Source organism: Malus domestica, chromosome 09 (genome assembly GCF_042453785.1).
Source record: "Malus domestica chromosome 09, GDT2T_hap1".
Lineage (NCBI taxonomy): Eukaryota > Viridiplantae > Streptophyta > Magnoliopsida > Rosales > Rosaceae > Malus > Malus domestica.
This window is the reverse complement of record NC_091669.1, coordinates 4,136,524-4,153,992: the sequence shown is the minus strand read 5'-3', so window position 1 is coordinate 4,153,992 and position 17,469 is coordinate 4,136,524. Positions and strand designations below refer to the sequence as shown.

The 17,469-nt window shown below is 35.3% G+C and overlaps 1 protein-coding gene across 1 annotated transcript; it reads left to right on the top strand.

Annotated features, from left to right (window-relative positions):
* The first annotated feature begins 10,303 nt into the window (after positions 1-10,303).
* LOC114826827 (zinc finger BED domain-containing protein DAYSLEEPER-like) lies at positions 10,304-16,343 on the top strand. Its single transcript, XM_070805170.1, has 10 exons — positions 10,304-10,947; positions 11,168-11,180; positions 11,263-11,344; positions 11,489-11,685; positions 11,872-11,948; positions 11,990-12,534; positions 12,622-12,683; positions 12,855-12,894; positions 13,841-13,915; positions 16,219-16,343. Exons 1-10 carry the CDS (start codon positions 10,304-10,306, stop codon positions 16,341-16,343), a joined length of 1,860 nt encoding a protein of 619 aa, XP_070661271.1.
* Positions 16,344-17,469: the final 1,126 nt, after the last annotated feature.

The following is a 17,469-nucleotide window of genomic DNA, read 5'->3' as shown; positions in this document are numbered from 1 at the left end:
TTGTAACAATCTCAGGTTAGGTTTCTCCTCTCCTGAGCTTGCGGGGGGATGTTGAGGATAGTGATCCAATGGCTTACAAGATGCCACTTGTCATTGGATAAGGAAGGAAGTTAGACTGGGTAGTTATAAGGAATGTATAAGCATGTAAACTCTAACAAATTGTAATAATTCAGTGTGTGTAGTTGAATACAAAAAGGTCTTTTTTTCTCTCTATCTTCTTCTGTAAACATTTCCTTCTTTCATCTTCCTTCCCTCTTCTTTATCAGAACACAGTAAGGTTTACAGTTTCAAGGTCTTTTCCTTGATTTGGAGCTTGATTTGCTGTTAGGGCGGGTTTCGTGGCTGCTGGTGGGTTTGTTCCACTTCCATCAGCTTTTTTATATGGCAGTACGTTCTCCTAAACCGATTTGGTAGCTGTTATCCTTGCATGCTCAGATTCGGTAGACCCCTGGCCTCAGGCATTTAATTTGGTGACGTCGTTGTCTTGGGCAATCACATCAAGTGACTCCCCCCTTGTGGGACTTGATCTACTCATGGACGTCGTGGAGCTTACTCGTGTGGTGAATGTGTGGTCCTGGTTCGTGTCTTGTTCATTGTGATGAATTAATCGGTGGTTCCTTTCTCGGAGTAATGCGTAGTTGATTCTATTACCTCACCCTGGTGCGTGGTCGCGGTGGTTGGATGTTGTCTTTGCTTTAAACTATGAGTTTGTGGTCTCGTCTTTCAACGATGATTTTTTGTGGTCACGATCCATTGCGATGACTTTCTATAGCCTCGCACTTGTGCGATGACCTATGTGGTCGCATGTGTGGGTTTGTTGCATTTATCATGTTTTTGTGACAAATTTGTACTTGTGATGTTTGTAGGGTAGGGCAATGCTTGTGGTAACCATATAGGAGTTTACTGTAATTTGCTTCATTGCATAAATTACTCTAGATCAATTCTTGGTCACTGAAGCTTGTGTACCCAATTGGCAACCTCATTAATTGTTTATGAAGTTCAATGCATACCACTCTATTGCTTATTGTCAAAAGTTAAAAAATGAAAAAAAAGAAGGAAATATTCTAAAAACAGCAACACATGACAGGATACGATCACAATGTTGGCTTGCAGCTCACCCCAAACAAAGTTCCCCATTTTATCATACTATATTATCATTACAAATAATTATTTAATAAAAACAGAAAATCTTTTACATTTCCATTTATATATATATATATATATATATATATATATATATATCATTTTAGAATTATAGAGTTGGTGTTCTAAGTTGCAAAAACTTCTGGATATGTATCCTAAATCTGAACTGAATTCTTTCTGGTTAAAGAATCTCTTTCTAGTTGCTGGGGAACAATTAGGAGATTCTTTAGAAGAAATACTTTGTAAGACTTCAATATACGAGCTTAAGGATGATTTTTCAATACAATCCTATTACTTAGGGGAAAAACCAAACCAAAACTGATTGGTTCGGTTTCGATTTTGGTGGTGTGAAAACCGAACCGATATATGTATTATTAATGATTTAATATATATTAATTATGAAAATGAATGAACATGCTAAACCAAGCCGTCGACGTAGGAAATTAACTTTAAACATATTCTTCCTAGGCCATTTTCTTTTGGTGTAGCCACTTCCAATTTAATTGATGATGAATATTTATATTCCCTTGAGGACTACTACGAAACCATTTATTAGTGTCGTTATGATAGCCGACAAGAACCGTATATTACTGTCGGATTTTAAGCAAAATCTTACAGAAAATGGATGGAATGGCGGATATGATAAGCGACAGAATGACCAGAGTCAGGAAATGAATTTTCCGACAGAAAATACTCTAAAACCGACAGAAATTGTGTCGGATATAACTGACAGAGAATTTATTAATAATGAATAAATAAAAGCATTATCTGTTGGATAAAACCGACAGAAAATATATTAATAATAAAAAAATATAAACCACTTTCTGAATCATTTCTTTCCCTTTCGAGTTGGCCTTCCCTGCATTTTACAGCGAATGGATCTCGAGTATTCCTGCAACAAAACAACCAGCGAACGGATTCGTGAGCACCCTACACAAACTACCCCTAAAATTTATCATTCTTGCAAATCAATAGATCTTCGACATGCAAAACCAACACAGTTAACTGAGGGCATGAATCTTTCATTTGGATTTTGATCCATGTTTTGTCTCTCTTGCGTAATGCCGTATCCAAGCTTTGGAGTTTGCTCTTATGCATACATCAGAACACGGATGGGTGTAAAAATCATAGCACAAAAAAACTTTGAAAATAACATCATAACTGAAGTTTGGGGGTGATTGCGTTTTTACCTAAAGATGGGGTAGTCTTGGATGATCCGCCATGGATATGAAACTTTTGGGTGTTGGTGCGCCTCCCTTGTTATAGATCAATGTACTCTCGCAAAAAAAAATTTGTTGCATGGATGTGTTAGTTTTTTTATTTTTCCATGACAATAAACTCAATGGAACTCCATGGTAGCAAAATGAGATTTTTACCTTTGACTTAGGGGTTTCGCTATCGAGATCTAGTGCAGATGATGGCTTCCATGAACGGGACCAAGAGTCATGGCAGCATGGATTACAGTTTTAGATCGAGAGAAATAGAGGTGAATGGGTTGTCTTGAACAACAATGAAGACTAGATTTTGTGTAGGTCAAGAGTTATGAAGATATTTCTCATGGTTGATGGAGGAGCGACTATGGCTTTTACCTAGGGTTTGTGTTGATTTGAGAAAGGGCTGAGAGAAATGAGAAGACCTCTTTCGGTTTCCAGAGAAAGAATGACCTAGGGTTTCTAATTACACTCAGAAATGAAAGCAATGAGAGAAACATATGGCTTTTCATTTGGAATCCTAGGGAGATCCTTTTCCTTATGCACGACACGTGTGCGCATCCTAAGCTTCTGGGCTTACCAAGGACATCGTGGACATTCGCGGATGGAGAGAGCTGTATGGGGTTTGGGCTCGAGGTCATCAAAAGTTGAAATGAGAATGGGTGTAGCTGCTAGGGTTGTTCGTGTCGGTTATATCCAACAGGGCCATGAGAGGAAAAAAATATTTAAACCATGTGTTTATTTATTTATTTTTAATCAACATAACATTTTAAAATAATAAAATAGTCAATTTCTGTCGGTTATAACCACCACCATTAACTTAAAAACCGCCGGAATATGTTAAAAATATTTATAAAAAAAAAAGAATTCAAAAATACTGGCGCTTATAATAATTTTATGGTGGTTGCATCCGACACTAAATATCCGCCAGGAATTTATGTCGAATATAACCGACAGGATTTCATTGTTATCCGAGACTAACTGAATGATGTGTCGGATATCTTTTATCCGACATAATGGCTTATTAAACTACCACCATCATCCGACACCTAAAGCTAACATTGTAGTAGTGGGAACCTCTCCTAATTTTATTCTTCTTTGTTAGTTATTCCTATTAGCCAAAGCGAATTTTATCTACCAAAAGCAGTTAGAAGGTTGATGACATGCTGTTTAGACCTAAAATTACATCATCGGTCCGTGCAATCAGGGCCATTGGGTGGACAAAACTCCCAACCGTCAAATGAAAAGTGACTTACAGATATTTTTAATAAATTTCACGATAATTATTCTGATTACAGATATCAAGATGTTATCCATCAGAGTGATTATCTTGGAGTTTATGTTAAAATATTTTTACATCAACAAATAGACTTTTTCTCCAACTTGATTATAGTTATATTTCATCTTATCATGTGGTCTACTGCAGTTTGAAGTCTAATTTCACTAATGATAGACTTGATGGGGTTCAACTTGAGGAGGCATATGTAATATTTTCACTTGGCCGATCAAATGGGGATATGCCACATGAGTTATATCATGCATGGGATGAGCAGGAGATAAGGATGGCATACCATGAATTATTGGAATTGTTTCCCAGAGTCATTATCATGCATGCACGTGGTCAAGTATTTGAAATTTTGAGCTTGGCTAGCACCTATTCAGGTTGTGATAATTATTAGCAAGAGGATTGGCTTATCAAGAGAACATTGTGGCGGTGATATCGAGTATTAGCACGGGAAGGAGGTGGTAGAGTTGCAATTGGAGTTCACAAAATTATCAACAGCGTACTCGTCCCTATAAATACAGGACACTGTGCAACATTTCAAGCCTCTCCAACTCAACACACAAACTACCATGCGCAAAACCTCGCTTTACGCGAAACCTCTCAAACACCTTGAGATTTTTATTTTCTTTTTCCGCCAACACATCTTCAGTTTGGATAAATAGCACTATTGTCGTAGAATCAACCGACCCCAAAGCACATTCAGTTTGGAAAAACAGCACTACGTCGAGGCCGACTGGTTATCTATCCAAGTCTCAGTCGAGAAGGATTTTTGAATCCTTATTGGCAGAGGTCATCTCATTAGCCTTCTCGGCAAAGTGAGGTGTTACAGATTCATGAGCTTGGCACATTGAACACCGAGTTATTTCATGAGCTTGCCACATTTACGATTAAGACGTACATCTGCTTTGAGTACTTGTGCCCATATAGTCTGGTGTTGATTTGGCGTGTTTATATTCTTACGAATATAATCATTGTGACCGAATCCGGCGCCGACAATTTGTGAACTTCGCAGAACTAGCAGCCTTGTCTTCAAGCTCTAGAACCCGAAGGCCAAGACGTGTTCTTTACTCAACCGCAATCGTAAGATCAAGAAGTCAGTAGCGCGCCCAACACCACGCAACACATTATACTCCTCGGCTGAGGAGTTGGCACGCCCCGCACATAACCGAAGGACGTAGTTAGCTCATTAGTTACTCGGCCTGCGCGTCACGTTGGCTTGGTAGTTTTTAGGGTCAACACATGCATAAATAATTTGTCCAAGAAATTTTGAGAAACCATGAAACATCCATGGAGCAACCTAATAGAGGGTTGATGACATGCATATAATCTGTCTCTAACCAAATGTGATGCCATTTCTTATCCCAAGCAATCTGTATTACCTCAATCACAACCACAACCTCAACAACAACTGCACTGGGATAAGAATACTGATTTCTCGATTGAAAATAATAAAAACCTGCCCAATCTGACAACAACTAATCACTCTTCCAAAAAAAAAAAAACAACTACTAATCATTAAGAATCCTATTGGTAGCTACCATCCTAACATTCTAGAAAGAAAAAAAAATAGGGAATACTTAGTTAAAATAACAAGGGTATAAACTGCAGTTTTTTTGCATTAAGCATGTTCATTATTTGTAGGCGCATGCAACGAACATAAAACATACAACCATACAAACACATTTTTTTGCAGTAAGCATGTTCATTTTGTAAATATTTAGGCTCATTCAAATTAGGAATACTGATTTTTCGAGTAAAACAAGGAAAAAACAAAAGAATATACATCATCATTCCTACTAAAATAATTAAATTTAAAACCTATATACCGACATTTGCTCGGATGCACCATATAAAAAATCTCAACAGAATCAGACTTTTGACCATGTTTCTTCTCCTAAAATTATAGTACAGCAAAAAGATTGATGAACTTAATTATACCAACAATAGTAAGACCACAATACATACAACAAAAAAGGCATACAACATAAATAAAATGAAATTCAGGTCTGAGTCATCAAACCATAGTTGATTTACATGTCCACAAAACAATAGTTGGTTTTTTTGTTACATACATACGAGGATTTCAAATCTTAGACTTAGCCTACTCCTATCATCTTTACCACTAAGTTAACCTCAATGGCTTAAACAATATCATCACTAATATCTGGTAGTTCCTCAACCCGAAGATCAACTTGACTAGTCAATGTGACTCGACATTGTAATGCTAGCTATATTATTATCAAAACTACTGTTTAAAATTTGAATTCTCAATTGAATAGAAATCCTGTTATACAGAAATATAAATACACTTTGTTTCGGTAAATCAGAGGCTCAAAATGTTGCTTACCAAGGAGGGAAAGTGACGGCAAATAAAAATCTGGGAACTCGTTTGTTTTTGTGCGTTTGTACAATTGCGAACTTATTCCTCTTTTCGACCAGAAAAACCAACTTTTCAACCCTTTTTTTCGGTAATTTTCTCACAATGTTGCACTACTATTTGTGCGTGTTGCAACAGCGACTGGAGCTTTGGGCGAAAAGAAATGAAGGTGGCCGGTGGCTCCCACCCCACGCAGAAATAGCTTTAGGGCTAATTTGAAGAGGTATTATTAAGTGTGGATTTTTTTGTTTCAAATTAATGTGTCCAAACACACCTATGACTTAAAATTTATTCAAACTAATTGAAGTGGGTCATCTACTTATCAGTAAATTACAGTCAAATACATATACAATAATAATTTATTAAATTACAAATTACAACGTCATAATTTTTTATAATTAGATACACCAACAATAGTAAGATCACAATACATACAATCACCTCTTATTTATATTTCAACAAACGAAATAAGATTAAGTAATTTACTTACAAAATCAGCTATGTGTCGTGCGAAGCTCTCTGTGCTACCAGTTACTCTAACAAAGTAATATATGGTTTTATATCATATAATAAATATAAAGTTGATTAAGGATATTCCAATTTCTCATAATCTTAAATCCAACTACATTTCTCAAGGCCCAAATGGCCACATATGAGCAACCTGAAGAGAGCCTTAGAGGGGGGAAGAAGAAAGAAAAAAGAAACAGAAAAAAGTACTGCTCGACTCACACAGTAATGACTTACCTTTTGTTTTAGCAAAACTGTCACGTTTTGTTGGAGGTTAGGCAATGGCAGATGTAGAAAACAAAATAATGGAAATATTAGTATCCAATCCCTAGTTTCTAATGTTCATTGGTTAAGATCTTATCAGTTTTTATATTTTAATCAAAGCCCCTAGCATTAATATATTAATGAATTACATGTAAGTTACATAATTTTCATAATAAAAATTAGTAATTGATTAAGAGTTTTAACACTCACACTCTTATTAAAATCCTAATTAATTTTCAATTCAAACATTTCAAATATATAAAAAATAAAATAAGAATAAGTTTGTACCCATTAATTTTTATAAAAAATTGATATGTACCCATTCTTAAATATACCAATTTGTTATATGAAAAAGTACCCTTTTTTAATATAATATGTACCCATCTTTTATATAAATTTCATTCAATCTTTTCTATAATCCATTTTTAAACTTATATGAGTACATTTTATTTCGTTGATTTGAGAATGTATCCATATTAAGTTTGATAGAAGAAATTAATAATGTTATTAAGCCGAATATCTTTCTTTCTTTTTTTTTTGAAAAATGTACCCATATTTTGGTACAATAATTTTTTGGTTAGTTTTTTATGAACGTACCCGTGTATATACATGTATATACACAATATATTGGAGAGTATAATTTATCTTTAATATTTTTAATCTCATATATTATGGGCTTTAATTTAAATCTCGTTAATATAAATAACTAAGTATTTTATTTTTAATTTAAAAATATAATACCTACATAGAAACACATTATTACATTAATGTCATGGAGTTCGATCAAAAATTAAAAACCATAAAGGTTTCAATCAAAGAACATTGGTAGTTAGGGACCGTATCCAAAGTGTCCCCAAAATAATACACCATTTTCAGTTAGATGCTTATGCTAAGAATACAATAGCAACTGTTAATTCGGTTATAGAAAAAATAGCATCATCAACAGCCCTTTTGCATACGCTAACATTTCAGTCAACCAATTTATGTGATGAAAGGAACCGTAAATTGGCCGTTAGTTCTCGGCTCCTGCCGGACAAATTAATTTGACGTTATAATGATCTATGGATATTCACGGTGAAGAGTGCCTATTGGGTTGCATGAGAACTAACGGTATAAAATCTCCGTTGGTGAGTGCTTCTTTTTCGGATACTGATAGTAGCCCATTTTCTCCATTATAAAAAATTATATGGAGAGCTAAAGTCCAGCCAAAAGTGAGGAAAGGAATGACCGTACTGTGATCTGGCATGTTTGGCAAGAAAGGAATGACCGTACTGTGGAGCCCATCATTAAATAAACATAACGCGTTATCTTATGTTGACTGTTCTGTCACAATCTTAAATAAAAACAATAACGCGTTCATGCAGTGGACGCTTCACGTGAGCGGACGTTTCTGCAATGGATTCTGCAATGGATTCTGATACCCATAAGATAACGCGTCTCATTCTGGAAAGTAGACATAGACACTCTTACTTAACGAAAATCACAATTTAGTATTTTAATGTTGAAAGCATGACTCATAGGAATGCGTGCAACCTTAAACTGAAGTAGAACTTGACGAGCGGGACCCACCCAAGTATATGTCTCTTTTGAGTTTAGATTTTCTGCACCTATTTTTGCCTGTGGCCTCTCTGTGCCTTTGTTAATTGATTAAGGAGTTGGTTTATTTTTTATTATTTTAATTATTGTCAAGTTAACATTAATTATGTTTAGTTCAATTAACAAAGGCACAGAGGGACCATAGGCAAAAATGGGTGCAGAAAATCTCAACTCGTCTACTTTCTTATTTGTAATCGATTGTCATACATAAATAATGTTAGAATGATTAAATTTAAAATTAAACTTGGAAACTAATTATTGTGTAACTAATAGGAAAAATATATTTATCAACATTTAAGTAATAAACCAATCATAAATTTCTATGTCACTTAGTTTTTAAAATTTTATTTACAAATTTAACCTTCTTAGTATTACCTTAGTAAAATCGCAATGTTAGCGTTCGGACATCACCTAATTCGTTGGCAAAAGGGACACGGTCTTTGACCTAACAAAAATATATCTGTCTTGGATTGCATAAATTAATTAACAATAAAGCATACGGATGGATTATCTTATTCCGAGTCTCATGTCAGATTTAATCTTAATATTACAAAATTTTAAGTAAATAAAGAATAAAGTCGATGTCACATTTTTCAAAATCTTAAACAAACAGTAAAGTGGATGATGATATAGTTCAAGTACGGCGTGAGTCGTGACAATGCACTTATTATCTTTTCTGGCCCGGCGGGCAGCTGGCAGTGACTGAAAAATGCCAGGGAATATTTTTGTTGTTAATTTGTAGATCGAAGACAGTTGAAAAGGTATTTTTGTGAGATCCAAGACAGACCCGTACCATCTTACGTAGTGCTAGGGATAGGTAAAATATCTATAGGTTTGGATAACCGCAGTTACCCGCTCATTTAAAATTCACGGTTACGGTTATGGGTAATCGTTTAGACAAATAAATGAGTATTACTCACGGTTATAATGGGTATCCATCGGTTATGGTTATTACTCGCGGTTATACGGGTATCCATTTACCCATTTAATTTAATATATGTAAAAATTAAAAAAAAAATTATCACAGTGATTTTGAGGGTTTTAGAAGCAGGCTTTCTCTCTCTCTCTCTCTCTCTCTCCTCCCTCTAGTCCGAACCCTCTCCTTCCTAACTCCACCGCTCTTCCACTTCGTCTTCTTCTTTCCCAGCGACCTGCGACCATTCTCACATCTCGCCGTCACCGATTTGCAAGTGTCGCCATCTCACTCTCAGTCTCTCACCCCCGTGACCCGTGACTTCCTCTTGCGTTTTCGAGCCTCGACCCACACTTCCTTACTTTGCAAGGTTAGTCTCATGGTAATTTCTCTCATGTTCTACATATTTTGTTTTCAATTTGATGCGTTTTGTAGATTTTATTTTCAATTTCATGGGTTTTGTAGCTTTTCAATTTCATGGGTTTTGCAATTTATTTTGGGTATGCTGGATTTGGTTGGGTAACTTAATTTTTTAGCACTATTGGTTGAGGTTTGATTAATTTGTGAGAAATTTTGGTTTTGCAATTTGTTTTGGGTATGCTGGATTTGGTTATGCAATTTGTTTGGTTCCGTGTTAAATTTTGGCTGCTTTTTCCATTTTGGTTATGTGCTAAAGTTCAGGATTACCATCAATTTCTTGCTTTTGCATTACAAAATTTGACTAACTATTTGGGGACAATTTGTTTCCCATCTTTCGCATTTGGTTCTGTAGCTTTCAGTTTGGTTCTGTGTCAAAATTTGGGGACAATCTGACTATTTGGGGACAATCTGATATATTAGTTGGTGTTTTATATCAGTTGGTTTTGCATAATGCCATTTTGTTAGTAAAGGAACAGTTGATTGAGTGATGTTTTACTTTTATATTAGTTGGTGTTTTATATCAATTGGTTTTGAATTTTCCACCATATGCCATTACCTCTTTTTGTTTCATTTCAACTAGTTCCAAGATGGAGACTCAAAGCGAGAACCAAGATAAAGAACCAATTAATCTTGATCAAGAATTGGACCAAAGTGAATTAAGCTTTGATGACACTGGTAGGAAGAGAAAAAGAACCTCAGTTGTCTGGCAGCATTTAGAGGAAAAAAGTTTTTGTGGGGAGGTGCAAGCTGTCTGTAACCATTGTAAAGCTAGGCTAGCATCGGGCTCCACTGTTGGTACTTCATCTTTACGTTCACATGTTAGAACATGTCCTATATTGATGACAAAGAAAAAGAGTCCAGTTATAACTAGTGATGGGTATGTTAAACATGGTGCATATAGTTTTGATGAAGGTAATGCTAGGAAAGAGATAGCTTATATGATTATCTTACATGAGTATCCTTTATCTATGGTGGACCACTTGGGTTTTAAGAGGTTTTGCAATTCATTGCAACCCTTATTTAAGGCTATTTCTAGAAGTACTATCAAGAGGGATATTATGAAAGTATTTGAATGTGAAAAGGGAGAGACCATGAAGTTGTTGCAAATGAACAAAAGTAAAATTGCAATCACGACTGACATGTGGACTTCAAGTAATCAGAAAAGAGGGTTTATGGCTATCATTTCTCATTTTATTGATGCTTCGTGGACGCTTCAAAGTCGAATTCTAAGGTAAGTTGTTACATGTGCTTGTTGTGTATTTGAAAGCTCATACTCGTTGGAGGAAGACAAGGACTTCCAGTTTTAGTTAATGCTTTGCTCTGAGTCGTTGGAGGAAGATTTTAAATGAGTGTTTCGAATTTAAAAATGTATCTTTGCTCATTTATTCCCGTAGAAACTTATAAACTAAATGCTTAAAATCTGGAATATGTCTTGTTTACTTATGGAATAGATCTTGCTTCTGTGTATTAAATTTTAGTGTTGGATTATTGCTTAGCACATCATGTTACTCTAAGTTATGGTAATTAAGTGGTGTTTTATATCAAGTTTGCATATGTTTCATGCCCACATAATGCCGAGACACTTTCTGCTATAATGATAGATTGCTTATCAGAGTGGAATATTGATGGTAAGTTGTCTGCTCTCACAGTAGATAATTGCTCTACAAATGATGCCATGATTGAGGATATAGTGACATATTGCAAGCTTTCACTTGTGTTAAATGGAGAATTATTTCATATGTGTTGTTGTGCTCACATACTTAATTTGATAGTTAAGGATGGATTGGATGTGATTAAGGATAGTATTGAGACTATTCGGAATAGTGTTGCATATTGGTCTGGGACAGCAAAAAGAGAGGAAAAATTTGTTGAGATAGCTCAACAAATGAAAATTAAGTTCTCTAAGAAGTTAGTCCTTGATTGTAAAACTGGGTGGAACTCGACGTATGTGATGCTGACCACTGCATTGGTATATAAAGATGTATTTCCTCGTTTAACGCAACGTGAGCCCTTATATAAAAATGTTCCAAGTGAAGAAGATTGGGTGAAGACTAACATGATTGCTGAAAAGTTGGAGATCTTTCACCAAGTGACTGAGTTATTTTTTAGGATCAAGTATCCCACATCAAATCTTTATTTTTTAAATGTGTGTCAGATTAGGATTGCAATCTGTAAGTGGCTTGAGTCTGACCATGTTGAAGATAAGTTATTGGCAGCAAAGATGTCAATCAAGTTTGAAAAGTATTGGCATAAAATTCATGGTGCTATTGCAGTTGCAGCTATTATGGATCTAAGGTTCAAGATGAAATTGATCGAGTATTATATTTTTCTCTTATTTATAAAGAGAATGCTCCATCGAAAATTGAGGAAGTCTTTGTCTTGGCTATTATGTTGGTCAAAGAGTATGAATTGAAGCATAAACTTGGGCTTCGGTCTTCTGAATCTTCTTCTTCGACTGATTTTCCATCACAGTCATGTGATTTCAGAGTTGGTGATCCTTTAACATCTTATTACCAGTTTGTTATGGATTCTACCATCGGTAATGAACAATCTTATTTAGACCTATATTTGGGGGAGAAAGTCTTGCCTAGAACTCAAGATTTTGATATATTGTCGTGGTGGAAGACAAATGGGATTAAATATCCTATTTTGCATCAAATAGCTCGTGGTATTTTGGCTATTCATGTATCTACAGTAGCTTCAGAGTCTTCATTTAGTACTGGTGGTAGGATTATCAGTCCACACCGTAGCCGACTTCATTCAAGCACAGTGGAAGCACTCATGTGTTCTCGAGACTGGTTGTGGAGTCAGATGCGAGGTACTTACTGTAAAATTTCATATAAATTATGCATATGTTCAAAAATTTACTATTTTAGCCTAATTTTAATTTTTACTATTGAACCAGATTCAAATTCTACTCCTCGTGTTGAAAATTCCTCATTCGGTATTGATAATGATGTGAATGTGGTAAAAACTAATCTTTATTTTTGTTTTTTACTTTGGAGTTATTGGTGATACTAATTCAATTTATGTATATGGGTGTGTGAAAAATCATGGAATGTAAACCTTCTGTTCATACTAATTGGTGTCGGTGTTCCTAAATGGGATACTAATTCAATTGATACATTTCTTTTGTAGGCCTCTTTTGGTGGCAACGAGTCGATGATACTTTGTGATTGTATGTGTTCGAAAGTATTTGGTTTTGGAATATTTTGGAGTTTTGAATCATCTAGTATTCAAGATAATGACTACTTTTTGTTTTTAGTCATATGGATTATAATTAAAGACTTGCTTGGGTGTAGTAGAAAAATATCGTTCGTAAACTATTATTTCAATTATTGGAATTGTATGAGGACTTAAATGATTAAAATAGGGAAATGCATGCTAAAATGTACCTATAACGGTGTTTAATTGTCAGAAAACGAAAAGTATGACAAATTTTTCTTTTGTAATTTTCAAGTTGTTAAAAAAAAAAAAACATGTAGACGGGTGAAAAAAAGGGTGAATAGGTAAAAAAAGGATAAACGGGTAAATGGTTATGGTTATGGTTAAATGGGCGTCAGGCGTGTGTCGTTCACGTGTGCGTGGGGGCGCGTCACCAACAGCTTTTTAGTTGGAGGGCCCACGGTGCAAAGTTTTGAAATGTTACTGTTGTGGGCCACGTGGCGCAACGTCGTCCGTTGGATTTCAACGGATACCTTATATAGACCGTTGGATTTCCATCGGTAAAAAAAATTCAAACCTTCCGCAAACAACTAGATGACATGGCACAATATCAGCCGTTGGATTCGAGATCAACGGTCCATGTTATTCGCCTTTATAAATTTAAAAAAAAATCACATTAAAAATTTCTGAAATGTTACCGTTGTGTCACGTGGCACAATCTGGAGGGTTGGATTTCAATTTTTTTTTTAATCCAACTGCAGAAATTAATTATGTTAATAAAAAATGTTTAAAATTAATAAAAATGAAAATAAATGATTTTACTTTTCTATAAATAACTTCTCATTATCTTCTACCTTACACCACAATTTCATATTTTCTCAAATACTTTCAACCACATTCCAATTTTTCTCTCAAAGTTTCAATCCAATTGGTTTTTAACAAAATGACTAATGATGCAGGTACGAATTGGACACTTATTGAAGATGTTACGTTGTGTTCTAGCTGGGTTGAAGTTACTCATGATCCGATTACAGGTAATGAGATGCAGTTGTGAGAAATATGGAGTCTTATTCATACCAATTATCTTGAGAAACTTGGTGGGAAAAGAATCAAAGAATCGATGTCCAGTCGTTGGAGAATACTCAATCAATCGTTTAAATCTTTGGAGAGGCGCCTTGGCACAAGCTAGTAGTAATCTTCGAAGTGGGGAAAATTTAGTGGATCAGATAACAATATATTATTTATTTGTTTGTACTATACCCAAATTTACATTAGCTACTTTGACTACAATTATTTCTTCTCCCACATTGTGCAGACACTTCAAACACAAGCTTGGTATAATGCCAAAACCAAAAACCAAAACAAATCATTCACCCGGTGTGAATGTTGGAATATTGTCAAAGATTGTCCTAAATTCAGAGTTATGTCTGTCGGTCCAAAAGTTGTCATGAACAACACCCCTCTACACTCTACGCCTGATCATGCCTCGCATGTTCATGAAACCGACACAGAAGAAGTGCCGAAAACGCCCCTTGAACAATGAAAAATGTTCTAGAAATAGTATGAGTTATTTTGGTTCACTTCCAGAAATAGTGTTGGTTATTTTGCTATAGTTTCATAAGTAGTGTTTATTTTGTTACCTTTTAGACACATTGTGGGTTTTTTGTTCATTTCATAAATAGTATAGGTTTATTTACTGTAGTTTCGGAAATAGTGTGGGTTATTTTGTTGTAGTTCAGAAAATAGTGTCTTAACTATATTCATTGTTGCATATGGAACAATGAAAAATGTTTGGGTGAAGAGTTAATGAAAATCTTGCTGTCCTCTACCATTACATGAATCTATGCGAGTAATCTAGAGAACAAATGATGCCTAAAGATAAATGAGGACATAGAAATAGAATGGTAATAAACACAAACATCTCAGTATGCAACTTTGGGATGGCAAATTAATTCATCCTTCGTATACTTTTTCCTTTTCTATTACAAGTTATTTACTGAAAAGCACTCTAATGGGTAACAAAGAAAAATTGGTCATTCTCGTCATTATGTTTCCTTTAAAGAATAAAATGGTCAAATATGAATTAAAAGAATTTAATAGCAGGCGGAAAACACAAGAATCAAAGATGGAAAATTGAGAGGTATCATAAAACAGCCCAAGTGAGGAAAAGAAATGCACAAAGTAAAAAAAAATAAAAAATTGCACTCAGCATTGTCTTATAACGTTCATAAACCAGTTAGTACAACGCTATGTAGAAGAGCTAAGTATAAATTCTTAGTTAATTTGAAAATACGAAGAACATGCTTGACATACATGACATGCAACAACCGAATCTCCTGCAAATTCGATCAACGTTAATGTTCTGAGATTTAACCATGGATTTGTGATTTTGTATACCCTTAATTAGTACATTTCCGAGAAACGCAATAATGCTCGAGAAAATGGTAATCGATCCCTACGAAAAATACTATGATGGTGCTGGAGTGTGGGTGGAGGCCTTGTATTATGAATCAAATGCACTTTGGAAAGAAAAAGGCAGGGCACTAGTCCATGAAAAGCTAAAGGAAGTAATGACCTATGCTCAAATTATCATTCTGTAAAGATGATAGTTCAAGACTGCCGATTTGTTTGTAAATTTTAGTGTAAATTACTTTACTAAATAATTGTTATTAGAGTATGCTAAATGAACGAGTGATGATGACACAATTTCATATTACTGCTAAACGACAAGATAATTTTTCCTGATTTAGGATACTTGTCGGTTTTTCCATGAGATAAAAAATCATGGTCTTCTTCATGCTTTTAATCCAAGCTCTGTCCGATCACTGCCAAGCGAAGAATCATCGAGACAACAGATAATGTATGTTTCTGCAAGACCACGAAAAGAAAATTCTTGACCCAAATGCGCTTGGTTACTACCTAAGCTCTCATGTCAATCATTGATTTTACACCTAGCTTGGAAAAATTGATACGAAAAAAAGAGAAGAGGGTCGAGGAGCATTTATTTTTAGCAACAAAACTTTACAACAAAGCATCGAGAATCGACATTGACAAGCCTTCTACTTGGGTTAATATTTGGGAAAGGTGTGGATGCCATGCCAGCCACAGAGCCTCGTAACGTTATTATGTACCTGACTGAAGGTTTTATTGCTACGTACCTACTTAGAGCCTGTAATCATTCACAAATGATAAATGAACTTCCCAAGGGCAATGGCTTTCTGATGGATTTTGCATTTAGGGTGTGCTGAGACTAGCTTAGTAGTTGATCGATAGTTTGTCATCCTCGTGTTCTTGTTCCTGTCGCAGTTGTGAAGTAACGAAACTCTTTGTGTTGCAGTTTCATGTTCTGAGACTTGCCGGTTTAAGATCTGTGTGTTTATCATTCTCAATGAGCTAGTATCGCAAGATAAAAAGGCATATCAGAAACAAGTTGGAGGAAACCCTAGTAAAGAAAAGACGTGAATTCATATGAATGAAATTTCATATGCTAGCTATCTCTTAATTTGTAGTTTTAATTCATGGGCGGGGTTTTTGGTGGAGCTGGCTTTGAAATCAATATTGAGATGACATGTGAATTGGCGTGGGGATACGGCATCAAGCGGTTTATTTCTTGGAATTTCGAGAACAATCGAAAATCTTCGTCTTCCTCCTCCGCCGCCTTAGCTTGGAAGAGTCAACTGAGAGAGCTTTTGGAGACTATCATCTCCAATCTACCATTGGAGAACCCTCAGAATTAAGCATGCAAAGCCGGCTTGGAGAAGAACAAGAGGCGTGGATGGGTGTTCAGAATTAATGTAATACCCTTACACAATAGCATACTTAACGCCGTTTTGATGGAATGGATAGAATACCGCTAAAGTTATACAAAATCGAGTTTCAAAGTGTAAAGTGACTATATTTTCGTACCAAGAAGCAAAGGGGAATCAAGTTCGAGTTCAAGAGGGCATTGTGAAAAAATAAACCGTTAATTTAAGTGTGTTTTATTTTCATGATCGGGGTATCCATCGTACGTGTTAATTACATTAAAATTGCTGAACAAGTTCGTATGTAATTAATTACATCAAAATTGTACGTACACGTAAGATGTCTCGTTCACTTGGTGCACCATTTTGAGGAACGCTTCTTCCTATATAACGTAAGAGCCCGGTATCGGGCTTGTGTAAGTAGACATCCTTAGGCATACCAATAAACTCAGGATCATCCATCTGATTAAAGCTAATCTCATCTACACCATCTTCCTGTGTTGGAAGAATAATGTTGTTGGAAGAATAATGCAAGCTTTTGTCTAGTTTTGATGGATAACAGCTCAGCTTAGGGAGCTTTTGGCTAGTCTTAGTGCTAGTGTTAGCTGTTTGCTTTAGTCATGGTGTTTAATGTTTACTTTAGGCATAGTTAAGTGATAATATTCCCTCATCATTGTAAAGCTAGTTAGTGAGAGTGGAGGTCATCATCATACTTGCTTAGCTGCCATTGTCCTCTACCTTTTGTCCTCCATTCTTCTTTCCGGTTTCTTCTTCTATATATGTTTGATCTTGTAACTGTTTTAGACATGAAATATACATCAAAAATTCAATATGGTATCAAAGCA